General features: G+C 31.5%; 1 protein-coding gene and 1 long non-coding RNA gene across 2 annotated transcripts; one reads left to right on the top strand and one right to left on the bottom strand.

The window, feature by feature from the left end:
- The first annotated feature begins 2352 nt into the window (after positions 1-2352).
- LOC131637219 (uncharacterized) lies at positions 2353-4243 on the top strand. Its single transcript, XR_009294290.1, has 5 exons — positions 2353-3070; positions 3155-3232; positions 3333-3569; positions 3667-3722; positions 3836-4243. It is a non-coding gene; the product is annotated as an uncharacterized LOC131637219 (long non-coding RNA).
- Positions 4244-14823: 10580 nt separating this feature from the next.
- Positions 14824-15342, bottom strand: LOC131637216 (E3 ubiquitin-protein ligase ATL6-like). The gene has a single exon (XM_058907805.1). It carries the CDS (start codon positions 15340-15342, stop codon positions 14824-14826), a length of 519 nt encoding a protein of 172 aa, XP_058763788.1.
- Between the last annotated feature and the right edge of the window lie 747 nt (positions 15343-16089).

The following is a 16089-nucleotide window of genomic DNA, read 5'->3' as shown; positions in this document are numbered from 1 at the left end:
CAATTCCTTTTTCCAAAAGTTACAATGCTTGGCCTATTGCAACATTTACTAAGAGTTGCATATTTTCATTATGCAACACTTCACGAAGTGTTGCCTATTTATGATTCAAACTACAAACAGCCTATTGCAACACTTCACGAAGTGTTGCCTATTTTCATATTCAAAATACAAATTTCACATAGATATTTTCTTGTCATTTTGGAACACACCCATGATGATTAAAATTATTAAGTATTAATAATTTCCAACAATCTCCCACTTGTTCTAATAATGACAAGATCAATTCCAGAAAAAAGGGAAAAAGAATGTTAATACAATTAAGTATCTTTCGATTTTAAACTTAATCTTAGTAAGGATAACGCAAAGTCTAATCGGAATATTAGGTAGCAATGTTTTTAAACGATTAATCCATATGATTATACCGGCATTACGTTACACACATTCTTTAAGGGTTCTTCGCCCACATTTCTCGCCTAGCACTTATTTATGGCCATATGCTATCATGTTTCGTGAATTTTTTATGAGAGAAACTCCAACTCTCACTTTGAGACGACACCATCTTGAAGTTCACATAGGTGAAGTTCATATTGTGTCCTTTTCCATGAGACACATACCCTCGGTATTGAACTTCATTAAGAGTTTAAAAGAAAACTCAACCCTCATTTTTAAGGTCAACATTATCACGAAATGTTTGACAATTATCCAAATCAAAGACTTGTTGTTACCCATTGAAAATCTTGAGGTTAATGTTCTGTTAATGTAAGATTGGGTTACCGCCGTTTCGGAACTCTTACTCAAGGAGTTTCAACCCCATACCTTTCGAGGTTGTTTTTACCAAGTCTCTGGCCAGTGGCTTAGTAAATGAATTTCCCAAATTATAGATCGATCGTATATATGTGAGAAAATGATTACATATTTAATCAATTTTCTCAAGAATGTATAAGGCCTCAGTGCCCAGACTTTCAATTTTACACTTATCTGAATTCTCTAGCTAAATTGGCTTGACTAGCACATTGTGTTAACACCTTTGAAACAATGTATTTAGCCAATGGAACTTCCGACAGAAGGTCCCTCAACCATTTAATTTCTTTGACCAATGGAAGCGAGATCTACACAACATGGCTACATGATCAAGAGAGTGATGCATGTTTGTTTCTTACTCTTCCAAGAAATCTCACCTCCAACTAGTTTAAGTATCCACTCAGTTGTAAATTTATGATCTTCAGCACTCGATATCTAACTCATATTGGTATATCCTTTTAATATGGTAGGAACCTACCATAATGAATATCAAGATTTTGGTTTTAAAAGAAAATAAAAATCCTTATGATGGTCTTTCAATGCTCACCATTTGGATTGCTAGTAAATCTACTCATTTACTATTTGCAAGTGCTATATCGCATATAGTGCATTGCGAACTTATCAAGAATTTTCTCAACAAAGTGTATTTGACTAAGTTCATAACCCCCGCTATTTTTGCATTACTTTGATCGAAAAGAGTGTCCACTATTTCAAGATTTTTTCATCTTGAATGTGGAAGCTAGAAACTTCTTTATTTCTAAGATTCAATTCATCTCAATTCTAATGATCACGATGTAATCAACATAGAGACGATGAAATATCACAATATTCTTACACAATTTTGTGTACAAACACTTATCACAAGAATTAGATAAAGAAGGTTTTTAGATAATCATGCATGATGATGGAAGAAGGTTTTTAGATGAAGTGAGAGATACAATTATGAGCAATTTAAAATAAAGAGTATGAATTGCAATGAGTACCTTAGTTATGTTCACTTCTCTCAAATCTTCTCTTGAACTTCTATGTTCAACCTTCTTGATCAACTATATCATTGATGTGCATGACATTTTTGATCCTTTTCTTCTTTGATAATCTTTATCTTCATCAAAACTAAATATAAGATATATTCTTCACAATCTCTCCATTTTTGATGATGACAAACTCTTTGAATTCTTGTTTTGATAATATTGAAAATTTTCCCCATAACTTTTGTGTCTCCCCTTTGATTTGTGAACTTTGCAATGACAAAGTTAAACTTTTTATGTCATTGTTTTGATGCTTGTTTCATATCATCTATAATATAAGAAAATTAATGGCTCTGGAAAACACCAATTTAACCTTTTATCTTTGTCCTCCACCTCATCATTTTAGGGGCATTTTTTGTCCAAAATTTACTTTTTCTAACCAGTATGTACTTTTAGTTTCAAGTCAATGACAATTACTTTCATTTGTGAACAAATTTATAAAATTTGTTGTCTTTCATAGTTCATGTGGAACAAAATGTAACTGAAAAAGTACATATTTTTAAACTGAAAACACATTTTACATGTCCAGTATTTTCCTCCCCAAGAACTAACTTTTCTGCCTTAGAACCTATGCCAATACACACACGCAACGTCCATTCTCTCTCATCAGAACAACTTCTCTCTCTTCGCATTTCTCACTCTTCAACTCGACCTTCAGCTTTCTTCTTCTTCAACTTTTGTTTCTCACACAAAAGTTCTTCAACTCCCCAAGCTCTCTGTTCTTCAAAATATTTTTCCTTTTTTATCTCTCCCGAAGCCTCTCATGATGCTTCTTCTTACTTTTTTCCTTCTTCCTCTTTTACTTTGTATTTTGTTCAGCTTCTTTCTTCTTCCTCTTCACTTTTTTCTCTTTCTGCTTTTGGACAAGTGATACAGATCTCAAAGCAAAGAATCATCATATGAGATAAATCTATAATCCTGTTTACAAAATGTTGTTTCGATTTCAAGCAAAAATTATGGAGATTTTCTTTTGGGATGTCGATTCGATTTCAAGCGAAGAAGATGGAGATCTGTTTGTGGGTTATGGTTTAGTTTCAAGCGAAAATTTGATGGCGATGGATCTGACTTTTTGGCGATTTCACGGTGGTGTGCGATTTGGCAGTGGTATATCTGTCATAAAGCTTCAAACTTTTTGCATATATTCAAATGTGTAATATTCCATTGTTTTGATTGTTTTGTTTCTATATAATTTTACATGTGTAATATTCCTTTTTTTCAAGTCAAGTCCAATCCCTGAAAGTGTAAGTTATTTGATTTTACTACTAACTATTCTTCTCTATTTACTTGAATGTTTCATGTCTAACATGTTTGCAACTTTGTGACAGAATGATGGTGATGCAAAAATAGTTGGGAATAATTTTAATGAGATTGTCATGGATGAATCAAAAGATGTTCTCCTTGAGGTACAATTTTGACCCTCTAGGTGAAATTGTCTTCGCAGCATCAGTGGAAACTCATTTAGCCTTGATTGTTAGCATACTAACAAAGTCTTATTTGTTTCAGGTCCATTTGTGAAGAAACTAAGTGGTACGGGAAAGACGATTCTGATTTGCACCAGCCCGGATCTCAATAATTTTGGAGTCGGGCTGTGTCGAATGGGTAGTTGAATTTGAGCCTTCAGTATTCGTAGATTGTGAGCAGTGTGGGATATAATAAGATTTGCAGTTCTGAAGTGTGAGATATAATCCTATTTTGATTATTTCTCAACTAACTGAGAAATAATCAAAATTACAATGACCTGTAATAATCCATTTTATCGAAAACTATTTATTTTTGATAATTCCAAAATACTTTTTGGTGTTGTGATGAATTCTAATCAAATCAAGAAATTTTATAGCTTGCAGATCATGAACGACTATTGCTCCACTCAAGCGAATGAAAATTTTGCTACAGGTTAGTTTGTTTGTGAATGAATCTCTAAACCACCAGAAGCCCAAATATGTTCTTGCATCAAATAATATGCAATGATAAGGCATACTACCACCCTAACTGTCTTGCTTTTAAAGGTGTTTGCAAGTAGATCAGGAGCAACAACAATAAGAAGAATCAAAGCAGCAGGCAATTCTAGCCAATCTGCGATAACCGTGACGAAAAATTAGAAATTATTCCGGGGAAAGTGTTTTGTGGTTTTCTTTCTTTTTTCATTATTTCATCAGTGGTAGTTATGCTGCTGGGTGCATAATTGGAGGATGACTTATATTTGGATCCGGTAATTGGTAGTGGAGTGTTGTATCTGTTTTTCGGCGTAGTTGCGAATTGGATTTGAAGTCGTTTTTTTTTTGTTTCAGTATGTGTGATAACAAGTTGGTATGAATAGTGCGGGCGACATTATGTTTGTTCTGATCTTGGTGCGAGCGTGTTTTCGTTGCTGCTGTATCTACTTTTGTATATTTGTAGGATGTTGTTGTTATTATGGAGCCTGTGTGTTTTTTAAGTCTATTGTTTTCTAATGAAGTTACCTTTTGTTGAATTTTAGATGTTTATTTTAAAAGATCAAATAAATGAGTGTTTATTTTAGATTTTATATTGGTTTGACCACTCTTAGCATGATGCATGAGATAAATGCAGTAGATGGGTGGCTCATTTCAAATGCCAACAATCAATTACAGATAATAAAGATTATTTCATAAATATATTAAAAAACACGTACTACCACATTTCAATATATGAAAGAGTTTATCATCCTTTGTATTTTATAGATAAATTATTTATGTTAAGAATGAAAGATTATCCAACTTAAATATTACTAACATGTATTTTTAGTGTACACATTAAAAAAGAAAAAATTATGTATTAAATAATTAAACGTTAAACTTTAAACATTAATGTATTGTTTACAATGAAAACTACATATCATCAGTTGAGATCATGTCATTTTGGTCTCATAAAGTAATTACTCAACCTATAATATAAAAAAAATAGATGTTTTAAAATCTTTCATATACTCTTTTTTCTTATTCTGCCATCTCATCAAATTGAGAGCAATTTGTGTCTAAAATTTACTTTTTCTAACAAATAATGTCACTTTTTCTATTTCAACTACAAATTTGTTTTATTATGCCTTTAGTTGTCAAGTTTGGATCAATTGATGTTGTCATGTGATTCAATTATAATATCCTTCTTTTTTTTAATTCTACTACGTACTTTTTGTTACCTTTCTTTCATTTTATACTATTATTTCTTTCACTTCTATCTAACAAAAAAAACTCAACATTTATTCCTTTCATCTCTTATCTCACCAAATTAATATTAAATAACATTTAATTATATAATTAAATATGTTTTCAGTCTTATAAATATAACAAATTTTCATGTCTCTAAATATATTTTTAATAATATAGATTATGATTTTTTTAAATAAAAATAATATTTATATATGGGAAAAATTTTATTATTGATCTATATATTTTTATATACGAAAAATGATATTTATGATCTAAATATTTTTTATTAAAAAATGGTATACGGAAAAAATTTATTATTGATATAAATTTTTTTATATACGAAAATTTACTATTGATCCAAATATTTTTGTAAATAATACCTAAATAAAAATAATATTTGTATATGGGAAAAAATCTATTATTTATCTATATATTTTTATATACGAAAAATGGTATTGATGATCAAAACATTTTTGATTCAAAAATGGTATTTATGATCAAAAATTGTTTACGGGAAAAAATCCCATTATTGATCTAAATATTTTTATATACAAAAATTTACGATTGATCCAATATTTTGTAAATGAAACCTAAACAAAAATAATATTTACATACGGAAAAAAATTTATTATTTATCTATAAATTTTTATATACGAAAAATAGTATTTATGACCATAATACTTTTGATTCAAAAGTGGTATACGGGAAAAAAATTTATTATTGATCTAAATATATTTATATACGAAAATTTACTAGTGAACCAATGATACCTAAACAAATATAATATTTGTATACGGGAAAAAATTTATTATAGATCTATATATTTTTATATACGAAAAATAGTATTTATGATCCAAATATTTTTTATTCAAAAATAGTATAAGGGAAAAATCTATTATTGATCTAAATATTTTTATATATAAAAATTTACTATTGATCCAAATATTTTTGTAAATGATACCTAAACAAAAACAATATTTGTATACGGAAAAAATTTATTATTGATCTAAATATTTTTATATACGAGAAATGATATTTATGATCAAATATTTTTGATCCAAAAATAGTTTACGGGAAAAAATTTATTATTGATCTAAATAATTTTATATGCGAAATTTTTATCATTTATCTTAATATTTTTTTTCTTTTTCTAACCTTTTATTTAAAATAAATATTTTAAGTAAACAAATGCGCGTAACAGACCAGAACCCGTGCGTATGGACGGGTTTGTTACTAGTTATTAATTAGAGCAACATACATATAAAAAGCAGTATTTATATGCCACTAATATAACGCAATGTATGGCGATCAATATACCGAAAGAAGACAACATACGATCCGTTAAATGTTTATGTTGTAAAACTTTTCAAAACTGTAACTATACACATATCCAGTAATCAATATTATAACTTAGGGAAATTCAATCCATAAGACAATGATTGTTGATTCCAGTAATAAAATAAACTATGAAAGTATGTAAAAAGAGATCAATACCATGTAGACCATTATCAATGCATATTTTCAAATGCAGGCCATTACCGTCTGCTTCTCATAATATATTGAACTGAATCATATGTAATAGTTCAATTCAATTTTAAGGTAGTATACTCTAACACGTATGTGATACTTTGATTCAATTTTTATAGACTTATATGCACGATAAACATGTCAAATATAATGATACATATTAACATAAATGTTAATATATGAAATGATGAGATTAATCTATTGATTAATCATTTTCGAAAAATCACAATATCGCTAATCAATGTTTTGATACCAATTCATTGAAATTTTCATATTCAGAATCTGATATTATGATTTGTACGGTGCTCTAATATTTAAGAGACACAATGAAAACATACCCGAATCCATGATGACAAATTTGTTCTTGATTTGATTTACGTACTCTCTCATTTTTCTAATGCTTGAAATGGAAACCTCGAATGTCATTATTTGGAATACTTATAAGATTGTTAGAAAAATCAATTCAAGTCAAATGGAATCGAGGCTAGAATCGTGAACGGAATCACTTTCCTTATAAGTATTTCAAGCACTCTCAATATGTCTTAGAGTCGGAACACGGGAATACCCAGGATAATTCATCCTTTTATCGAGTTTGCGTAAGACCGACGAAAACTCGGATGTAGCGAAGATTGTCTGGAAATTTAGTGAATATGATAGGCTTGTTAGATATACAATTTTGTTATTAATTTCTGAATCCACAATGAGGTTTTTATAGGTCACTTTAGTATTGTTTCATAAGGTAGCGACCCTTGGCGAAACAATTTCTTTTTCCAAAAGTTACAATGCTTGGCCTATTGCAATATTTACCAAGAGTTGCATGTTTTCAATCTGCAACACGTCACAAAGTGTTGCCTATTTCTGATTCAAACTACAAACAGCCTATTGCAACACTTCACGAAGTGTTGCCTATTTTCATATTCAAAATAAAAACTTCACATAGATATTTTCTTGTCATTTTGGAACACACCCATGGTGATTAAATATTATTAAGTATTAATAATTTCCAACAAAAACTACACCAATCAACCTAAAGAAACTCCTTGAAATTCTTAGAGAAGACAAAAAAATCATTCCCACGATCTAATCTTATCAAAATTCAATATCTCTTTAATGTCTACAAAGCCCCTTGAAAAGAGAACTTCACTCCTACTTAACCTGAGGAACTAGCACACCCAAGTCCAAAAAAATCAACATAACTTCCCTAAGACACTTGAACCCAAACAAGCCCTAAGCTGCTCCAAATTCTCAAACGGTTTCAGCACCTTATCTCACCATGAGCATCTCAACCATATACATATCTATTCCACACTTTACTGCTATCTATTAAAGAAAATATGGACATCATCTGTTTCCTCTTTAAAACACAAAGGAAAAATCAAATTGTTCACCCCATTGATGATGCCTCTTCTTTCCAATTCTGATTTGTTTGGAAACGTATTGAGCAACAATCTCCAAGCAAAAATCTTCACCTTACTTAGAAATTTTGTTTTCCTCAGATAATTCAGAACCCGCTGCGCACCCGCTGGTACAACAGTATCTTATTGATCCAATTCCAACAGCACTTCATAGCTCTTTTTTCGCAGAAAATTAATTTACATGATTCCACCAAAACAAACTCATCCTCAACTAATTGGCACGGTTGAATTCCCAGAAGAATAAGTTTTAGTCTGTTGTATTATAAGATTGCCTCATCAGTTAATTCACTCCACTTAACCCACACATCCAAAAAATACTGATTCCCAAGCCAATACTTCTTTCTTCTAGCAAAATCCATTAGTTCATTGACAACCATAACTTCATCCATCATATGCCTATTAGGGATAAAATCTTATTGATGAATAGATATCAGTTTCCCCACAACCCTCATAATTTTACCGTACAAAATCTTAAATATGATTCTATACATAGATCCCACTAAGCAAATAGGTCTGAAGTCCTCTAAGCATTGATGATTAGTTGTCTTAGGAATCAATGCTATGAATGAAGTTTAAAATTCCTTTGGAAGTTTATTATTCCAATAGAACTCATTCACACACCCCACCACTTCCTCCTCAATTATGTCCTAACAATTCTTTAAAACACAAAGATTATAACTATTTGACCCAAAAATTTTGTCACCATTACAATTCTGTACCACCTCTTGGATTTCCTAATATTCTAGAAATGATGAATTTTCACTTGAAAGAACACTATAATGCACTCCATAAAGCTGGGCCATATATATTCCCTCTCTTGAAATCTCTTCTCAAAATGATTCCTTGTTTCACTCTTGATATCTTCACCTGATCAATTCTCCCCATTGATATATCCAAACCCACTATAATGTTCCTTTTAAATATGATCTTAATTTATTTGTGGAAGAACTTTGAGTTTGCATCACCCTTTCTGATCCACTTGTATATGGACTAATGTTTAAGAATACTCTCCCTGTCTTGCATAATTTTTCATGCTATGCTTGAGCCAACATTTATATCCTCTACTAACTTCAAACAATCCTCCCTTGCACTTTCTGCTTTCTGCTACTAAAGCATCAAACTCATTAATCTTGAAAAATTCATTCACCTGTAGATCTGGAATTCCAAAGACATTATATTTCAAGATTTCAGATGTTCTTTGAGTAGCTTCAACTAGGGGTAGAAAACGGACATGCCCGCCTCTCAAAAAAATAGGGAGCAACGGGGTCGGCTTTGTTTAGAGTGTTTGGCGGGGCAGGCCCGTAGACATTGCACCTTTTAAATCTAAAATTTGTAAAATTTCATAATAATGTCCGTGCCTGCAAAAAAATAGGGCGGAGCGGGCAGACATATTATAGTGTAAAGATCTAAAACCTTAGCATGCCCATAATTTTTTTGACAAAATAGGCATGTCCGACAGGCCAGACCCGTTTTATCATCCACAACTTAAGCTTTTCCTTAAGTATGAAATCAACTTTAGCTGTTACCACATTGAAATTTACTCTACGTGCTTTTCACTCAATACAAACCAATCAATTCAAGTTCATAATATTTACGGACACAGGATCCATGACATAGATGGATGTAACACCCTTCTAAACCCCCGCGGAAAATATAATAATAATAATCAGAGTAAACATGAAATACAAGGATGTCACAATTTCTTTAACATAAAATACCATAGTCATTTGTCATGCCACATGAGGAACCATTTAATATAAACAAAATTCATGTTCAACACAGCGGATTATAACTCATAACATTGCATATTCATCATCCATGCAAGTTACTACAATACAATTATAAATCATCAAAGCCAACAGAGTAATTCGTCTCTAAACTAGCGTTCCCCAGTGTTACAATCAGAGCATGACTCGACACGAACTATGGACTAGCCTACGAGCTATCCGTACCCAATCAAGAAGCCGCTACATCCTTAATCTGAAATCATCAAAGTAAGGGTGAGTTTCATTCGAATTAATAAGCATTATGCAGTCATAAGCAATAAAATCTCATAGTAATTATCATCCACTCAATCATACACATAATCGGAATTATTACAACAAACAAGCATCAATTCAACAATATTGGCCATCGGCCCACAACTCGTCAATTTCATCAATGATCAAGTTATATTAACAACATCACCTTAATACATCAATCATGTAAACACACCAAGGCATAACACTGGATCTCATCCAATCATGTTATAACCAATGCATATGATTCAACTGACACTATGCATGTGGTACCAAAATTCGTGAATCATATCACAGGACTTCTCTCTTTGATACTGCCCTATAGTCGCTCACACCCCACATGGGCACACGACTACTGCCTCATCGCTCACACCCCACATGGGCACACGATGACTTCCCGCTAATCTCCGCACAATGGGAATTAGCCTTCCAATGCAAATGATTTATGAATAATGCACACATGACACATACTTACATCATCATACCTCATCATCATTCCGATGCTTAACATCGCTTATCACCTCTTACCAATAACGTCACAACAAGTATGTACATGTATAAGCATCATTCAATCATTCACATACATACACCACATCATCACAATAACATACACATCATAGTAATGTTAATTGCCACCATAACCAACATATTAATATTAACAACATATTAATATTCACAATCATCAATCATCACCATCATCATACATCGTTACATCTATCATCATTACACACCATGTAATAAATTGATAAAACAACTCAACAACATAATCACAAAACATGTATTCATTTACGACATGTTATAAACCAACATCACCCAATGAATATCATAATCCCATCACCAATACCAAACATGTATCAATAATCATATATAAATAAGCACATATACATATACTATATTCCAATTCATCAACAATCAAATCGAATTAAAATAAAGTCGGCCACTGCCCGTTTCATCACTTTATCAAATAAAGCATCTCATTAGCTTCGCAACGCCCAAAACGGCACATAAAACAGATACACGGATCAAAAGTTACGGGTTTTCAAAGATAAAACATTTTCAGGAAAAATGCTGCAGAACCCGGGTTGTCCCTACGTGGGAACCGGTTCCTGGCTGCATCCAGAATCACGTCTCTGATTTTTACTATGGGGAACCGGGTTGTCCCTACATGGGAACCGGTTCCCAGCTGCCCAGAATCCATATTTCTCTGTTTTTACAAGGGGGAACCGGTTCGTCCCACATGGGAACCGGTTCCTACGTACCTGCACAGCCAAAATCACTATTTTGACAGCTTTTACCCTATCCCATATCCCCAATTTCAGGTACATACGAACATAGCACACAAATACCATCAGTTTGCACATCATAACATATTTCAGACAAGTTTTATACAAGTATTAACACATATAACATGAGTATTAACAAAATCATGTAATTCATACAATTCATCAAAACCTAACATAATTCCCAAACCCGACACGTACGATTGAACTAGATAACAATCCTAATCAATCCTACTACCTACAATCGCATAAGGATTACTAACCCGAAGAATCCCCCCTTACCTCAGAGTCGAATCTTCGAAGTTCTTCTCCCCCTTTGGCTCTTCTCACTTTCACGTGTTCTTCTTTTCCTCAGACTCTGTCACTAGTGCTTCCACTTCCTCTTTTCCCAATTCCTTTATTTTATGAAAAATAAAATAAACTATTATAATGGGCTTGCTTAGTTAACACCCCCTTACTGCTAACCACCACCCTAGGCCCAATGCCAATATTTCATCATTTTCCAAATAATTCCAAATAAAAATACTAAAACTCCAATTATTTAATTTAAATCCAAATTAAATTAATAAACTGAAATTATGGGGTGTTACAATGGACCCCACCAACGTTGACCTATTTAGATTAGGCTTAAACTATCCTCAACATTACTACCCCTGGAATTTCCAAGGTCCCCTCCATTTTTATAGATGTGACGCCCTTATTAATGATGTGGTAATGCTACAATAACACGACCTCCGATTTTTTTTATCATTTTTAATTAAAATTAATTATTTTTTATTTTATGAATTATTAATAACTTTTTAAATTTCTTTTTAATGTATTATTAGAGTAGTTTAAATATGTCTTAAGGTTAACAACAGTGTTGGCCTTAGGCCAGAGCAAACACGTCCAAGACTTAAAAAAATTGGGGCCTCAAAATCGAGAGAAGAGTTAAAAGAATTATAATAAATAATAAGTAATAAATACCCTATTTGCTAAATGTATACTAAGTTTCAGCTGTCCCTAAAAAAATATATTTTATTTTATAATAATAAATTTAAACTTAAAAAGAATTAGTATTGTTTTTTATTAAGTCAACATAAGATAATAAATTAAATTATTAAAATTAAAATTTTTCCAAACAACTTGATTAGAATCAATCTAATTTAAAGTAGAGTTTATAAGATTTTTTTTAAATTTTTTAGATTAGTTTAGCTTTTTCTTAGGTTTATATATCAGTTTTAATAAAATTTTGAGGCTCTTACTATTATGTCTTAAGGTTTTGAGGCTTTATCAAAAAATTTAAAATTATTTTTTTTAGTTTTTATTTTTGTTTAAATATAGCAATTTTTTATATTAGAAGCCAATTTTTTTTAAAAATTTGAAAAGAAGATCCGTTCTTTTTAAATTTTATTTTAATTTTTTTGTATAATTTTAATACTATTTACAGTTAAATATTTAAAAATTCATCATACAATCATAATTATTTATCATCAAATTCTTTTTTTTGACACATTTATTATCAAATTCTTATGATTAAATATAATTCATTATTATTTGTGGAGTGAATCTTCATCAACTGTTTTTGTGTGACACTCTCTAACTCAATACTTTAATTTCATTTGGTTGCACGATGACAATATAAAATTCACATCTCTTTTTTACATTTTTACGTATTTATCTCCTTTTAACTCTTCATCGTCAAACCTTTGTCTCCTGTGCGCTAACCACCGCACCGCCACCACCTCTGATGATAATCACAACCATCACCCTTCCCATTTAGTCTGACCCAGTGACTTCATTTCTCTTTGAAACAAAAGGGAAAAATAAAATTCTAAAGAAGAATAAGAATTCAAAATTACTTGCTCAATATTTATTATTTATCTATAAAGGCCTCTAAAAAGTCAGGACCGATCTTGCTCAACAACACTGGGACCTCTTTTTAGAATTATCGAACATTTTTGCTATTGTTGTTTCTTCATACCGGAGTTCCATATCGAAACACCATTACTGCCCTCATTGTCATTACCTCCGCCACCACCTCAGCATCCATAAGCATTAGTATCGCCACTATTGCTACACATATTCATGGCCTTTTTCGTTATGATGTTGACATTAGAGTCAACAGAATATAAGAAACTACTATCTGAATTTAATTGTGTTGAGAATCAAGTGTGAGGAAGAAATTCCACATTGGTTAAAAAAGGAAAGAATAAACACTTTATAAGTGAGGGAACCCACACACCTATCACCTTAAGGTTTTAGGTGAAGATGTGGTGTGTCTCTCACAAAGGTGCGTCCCAAGTAAAGTGCTCCCTCATTGACCCCCTAGAGTTGCCTCCAAAAGTGGTATCAGAGCCTTTGGTTTCGAGATAGGGACCGACTCACTTGTATCGAAAGAGTCTTTGTTTCGAGATAGGGACCGACTCACTTGTATCGTAACACTTCCCGAAGGTGGTGGGTAGAAGGTGTTCCGTTGAGTGTCAACGGTAGTACAAGTGTATGTCGAAGAGAGAGCTTCCACATGAGGGGGAGCATTGTATAAGACTCACACTTGAGGGGGAGTGTTGAGAATCAAGTGTGAGGAAGAGTTCTTCATTGGTTAAAAAAGGAAAGAATGAACACTTTATAAGTGACGAAACTCACACACCTATCACCTTAAGGTTTTAGGTGGAGATGTGTTGTGTCTCTCACAAAGGTGCGTCCCAAGTAAAGTGCTCCCTCATTGACCCCCTCGAATTGCCTCCAACAAATTAAAAGATCAAACAATATAATCCAAAACAAGTATAAAAAAATCTCATTAAAAATAAAATATTGTATAATATCAAAAAAGAAAATCTCATAGATTTATTATATTATACTCTCTCTGGTCCCATTTATAAAAAAATATTTCCTTTTTAGATACATTGAATAAATAATCTATTTGGACAACTTACTGTCCAGATACATTATTTATTGAATGTATTTAAAAAGAGATTTTTTTTTTATAAATGAGACCGAAGGTAGTATAATATTAGTAAAAATGCTCATAGATTTATTTTATGGTATCCATTGTATTGTGTACTGTTATTGTATGTTGATCTATTTTTGCTTGGTGTTAGTAATAGTTTTTTTTTACTATGTCATTATGTCTCCAGAAATGGAAACCGTCGTCCACCACCGTGTTTAAGAACCATGGCAAAGAGAGATGTATAACTATTGTTCTTCTTAATAATATAAGGTGAGTTGAGTTAATGGAAATGTGAGTTGAGTTGAGTTTATCGAAAGTTTGTTGTCGATGAAGAAGAAGAATTGTGAAACTGGTAGGCTGAGTCCCACATTGTTTGATTTAGATCTTCATAAGTGTGTTGTTTTACATTCACATTTAAAAATCAAGACTTCCTTTTGAGCCAAACCAAAAAAGCTACGTACTAACATCAAAGAGTTTATATAAAAGAAAATCAAAGAAAAAAATGCTTTATATTTTTTATTATTACAAATACAAATTTGAATCCCCCGCAATTGGAATTTTCACGCATTTAAGCTATCAACGTGATTTTCAGTTTTAACCAAATTAAACCTTCTAATCTTGATCACGTGAATGCGGAGTTTTTAACTGCACCAGACTATTATTACACCGATTCAATTCCACGGCCACCGTTGAGGTTGTTACGACAAACAGGACAAGTGGCATGAGTAGAAAGCCAAGCATCAATACATGGAGGATGAAAGAAATGATCACATCGAGGTAACACACGAACGCTATCATTGTCATTGAAGTCAGAGAGACACACAGCACATGGTAGAGTACCTTCATCACCTTCCTTAACATGTTTGATGACTGAAGAGTACAATAAGATTGGAAAAGTTTTGAGAAGTTGAGGCTTGATACCAATGGCAGCTTCGCATTTTGATGAATCCGAATATAAGTAGTGGCGCAGGAACAACAAGAAGATGAAAATTAAGAGAAATGTTGCAATGGCGGCTCCAACAATTACACCAAGCGGCGGAACATCCCATATTGTTGTTGGAGATCCGTAAAGACACGATGGATGCTTTACTGGTTGAGCTTCTGCAGTACCGTAGTGACGATGATAAGAAACAAAGAGAAGGAGGAAGATGAAAATGGGACTGAATTCTGAGTGTGTCATTGAGTCTAACATTTTTTTATGGAGACAATAATAAACACATAATCTCTCCTATCTTTTGACTGAATCCTATTAAAAAAGTAGTTTATTTAGTACATTTTGGTTCTTTCCTTATTAACTTTTTTATAATTTTTTCTTTAAAAAAATAAGTCATAAAAAACAATTGTATTGGGTATTATTAGGTGTCAAATGGGTGTCCAAGCATCACCCCTGTTTTTAGTCAATTGTGTTTTAAATGAAATGAATGTATGTTTTAATAATAGTAAAAGTAAAGGTATATTTTTAATTTTGAGAAAAATTGTCATATTCAACCGAGTATTTGAGCTCGGGTGGTAAACAAATTCATGCTAAAGAATGAAAGTTTAAAAAATATCGAATTCAATTTTAAGTGGGAATAATACTTGATTAGTATTATAATTTTTTAATATGAACTCTGAATTACTTGGCCTGAGAACCAGAATGAGAAAGAATATAAAATAAATTAATTGTGATATTTAAAATCTCAAAATCCTTTGTTAAAATATTTTAAAAAAATAATTTGTATAGTGCTATATATTTTTTATACAAATAATTTAAAAGAGAACTTTTTATAAAATAAATTTATATAAAATTTAGTTTAAATAGATTCTAATAAAAGATATTTATAGCAATTTTTTTGTTATTATTTTAAAATGACAGTGTAAATCATCCAATAAAAATATATCATTCTATTATGTCATATAATTTTTTTAAAATTTTCAGTGTGACTTA

The sequence above is a fragment of the Vicia villosa genome, unplaced genomic scaffold, assembly GCF_029867415.1.
Source record: "Vicia villosa cultivar HV-30 ecotype Madison, WI unplaced genomic scaffold, Vvil1.0 ctg.001947F_1_1, whole genome shotgun sequence".
Taxonomy (NCBI): domain Eukaryota; kingdom Viridiplantae; phylum Streptophyta; class Magnoliopsida; order Fabales; family Fabaceae; genus Vicia; species Vicia villosa.
This window is presented reverse-complemented; position numbering and strand designations above follow the sequence as displayed.

Coding starts and splice junctions, on each gene's coding strand:
- LOC131637216 (XM_058907805.1), bottom strand. CDS start 15,342: ATGACACACTCAGAATTCAGTCCCATTTTCATCTTCCTCCTTCTCTTT.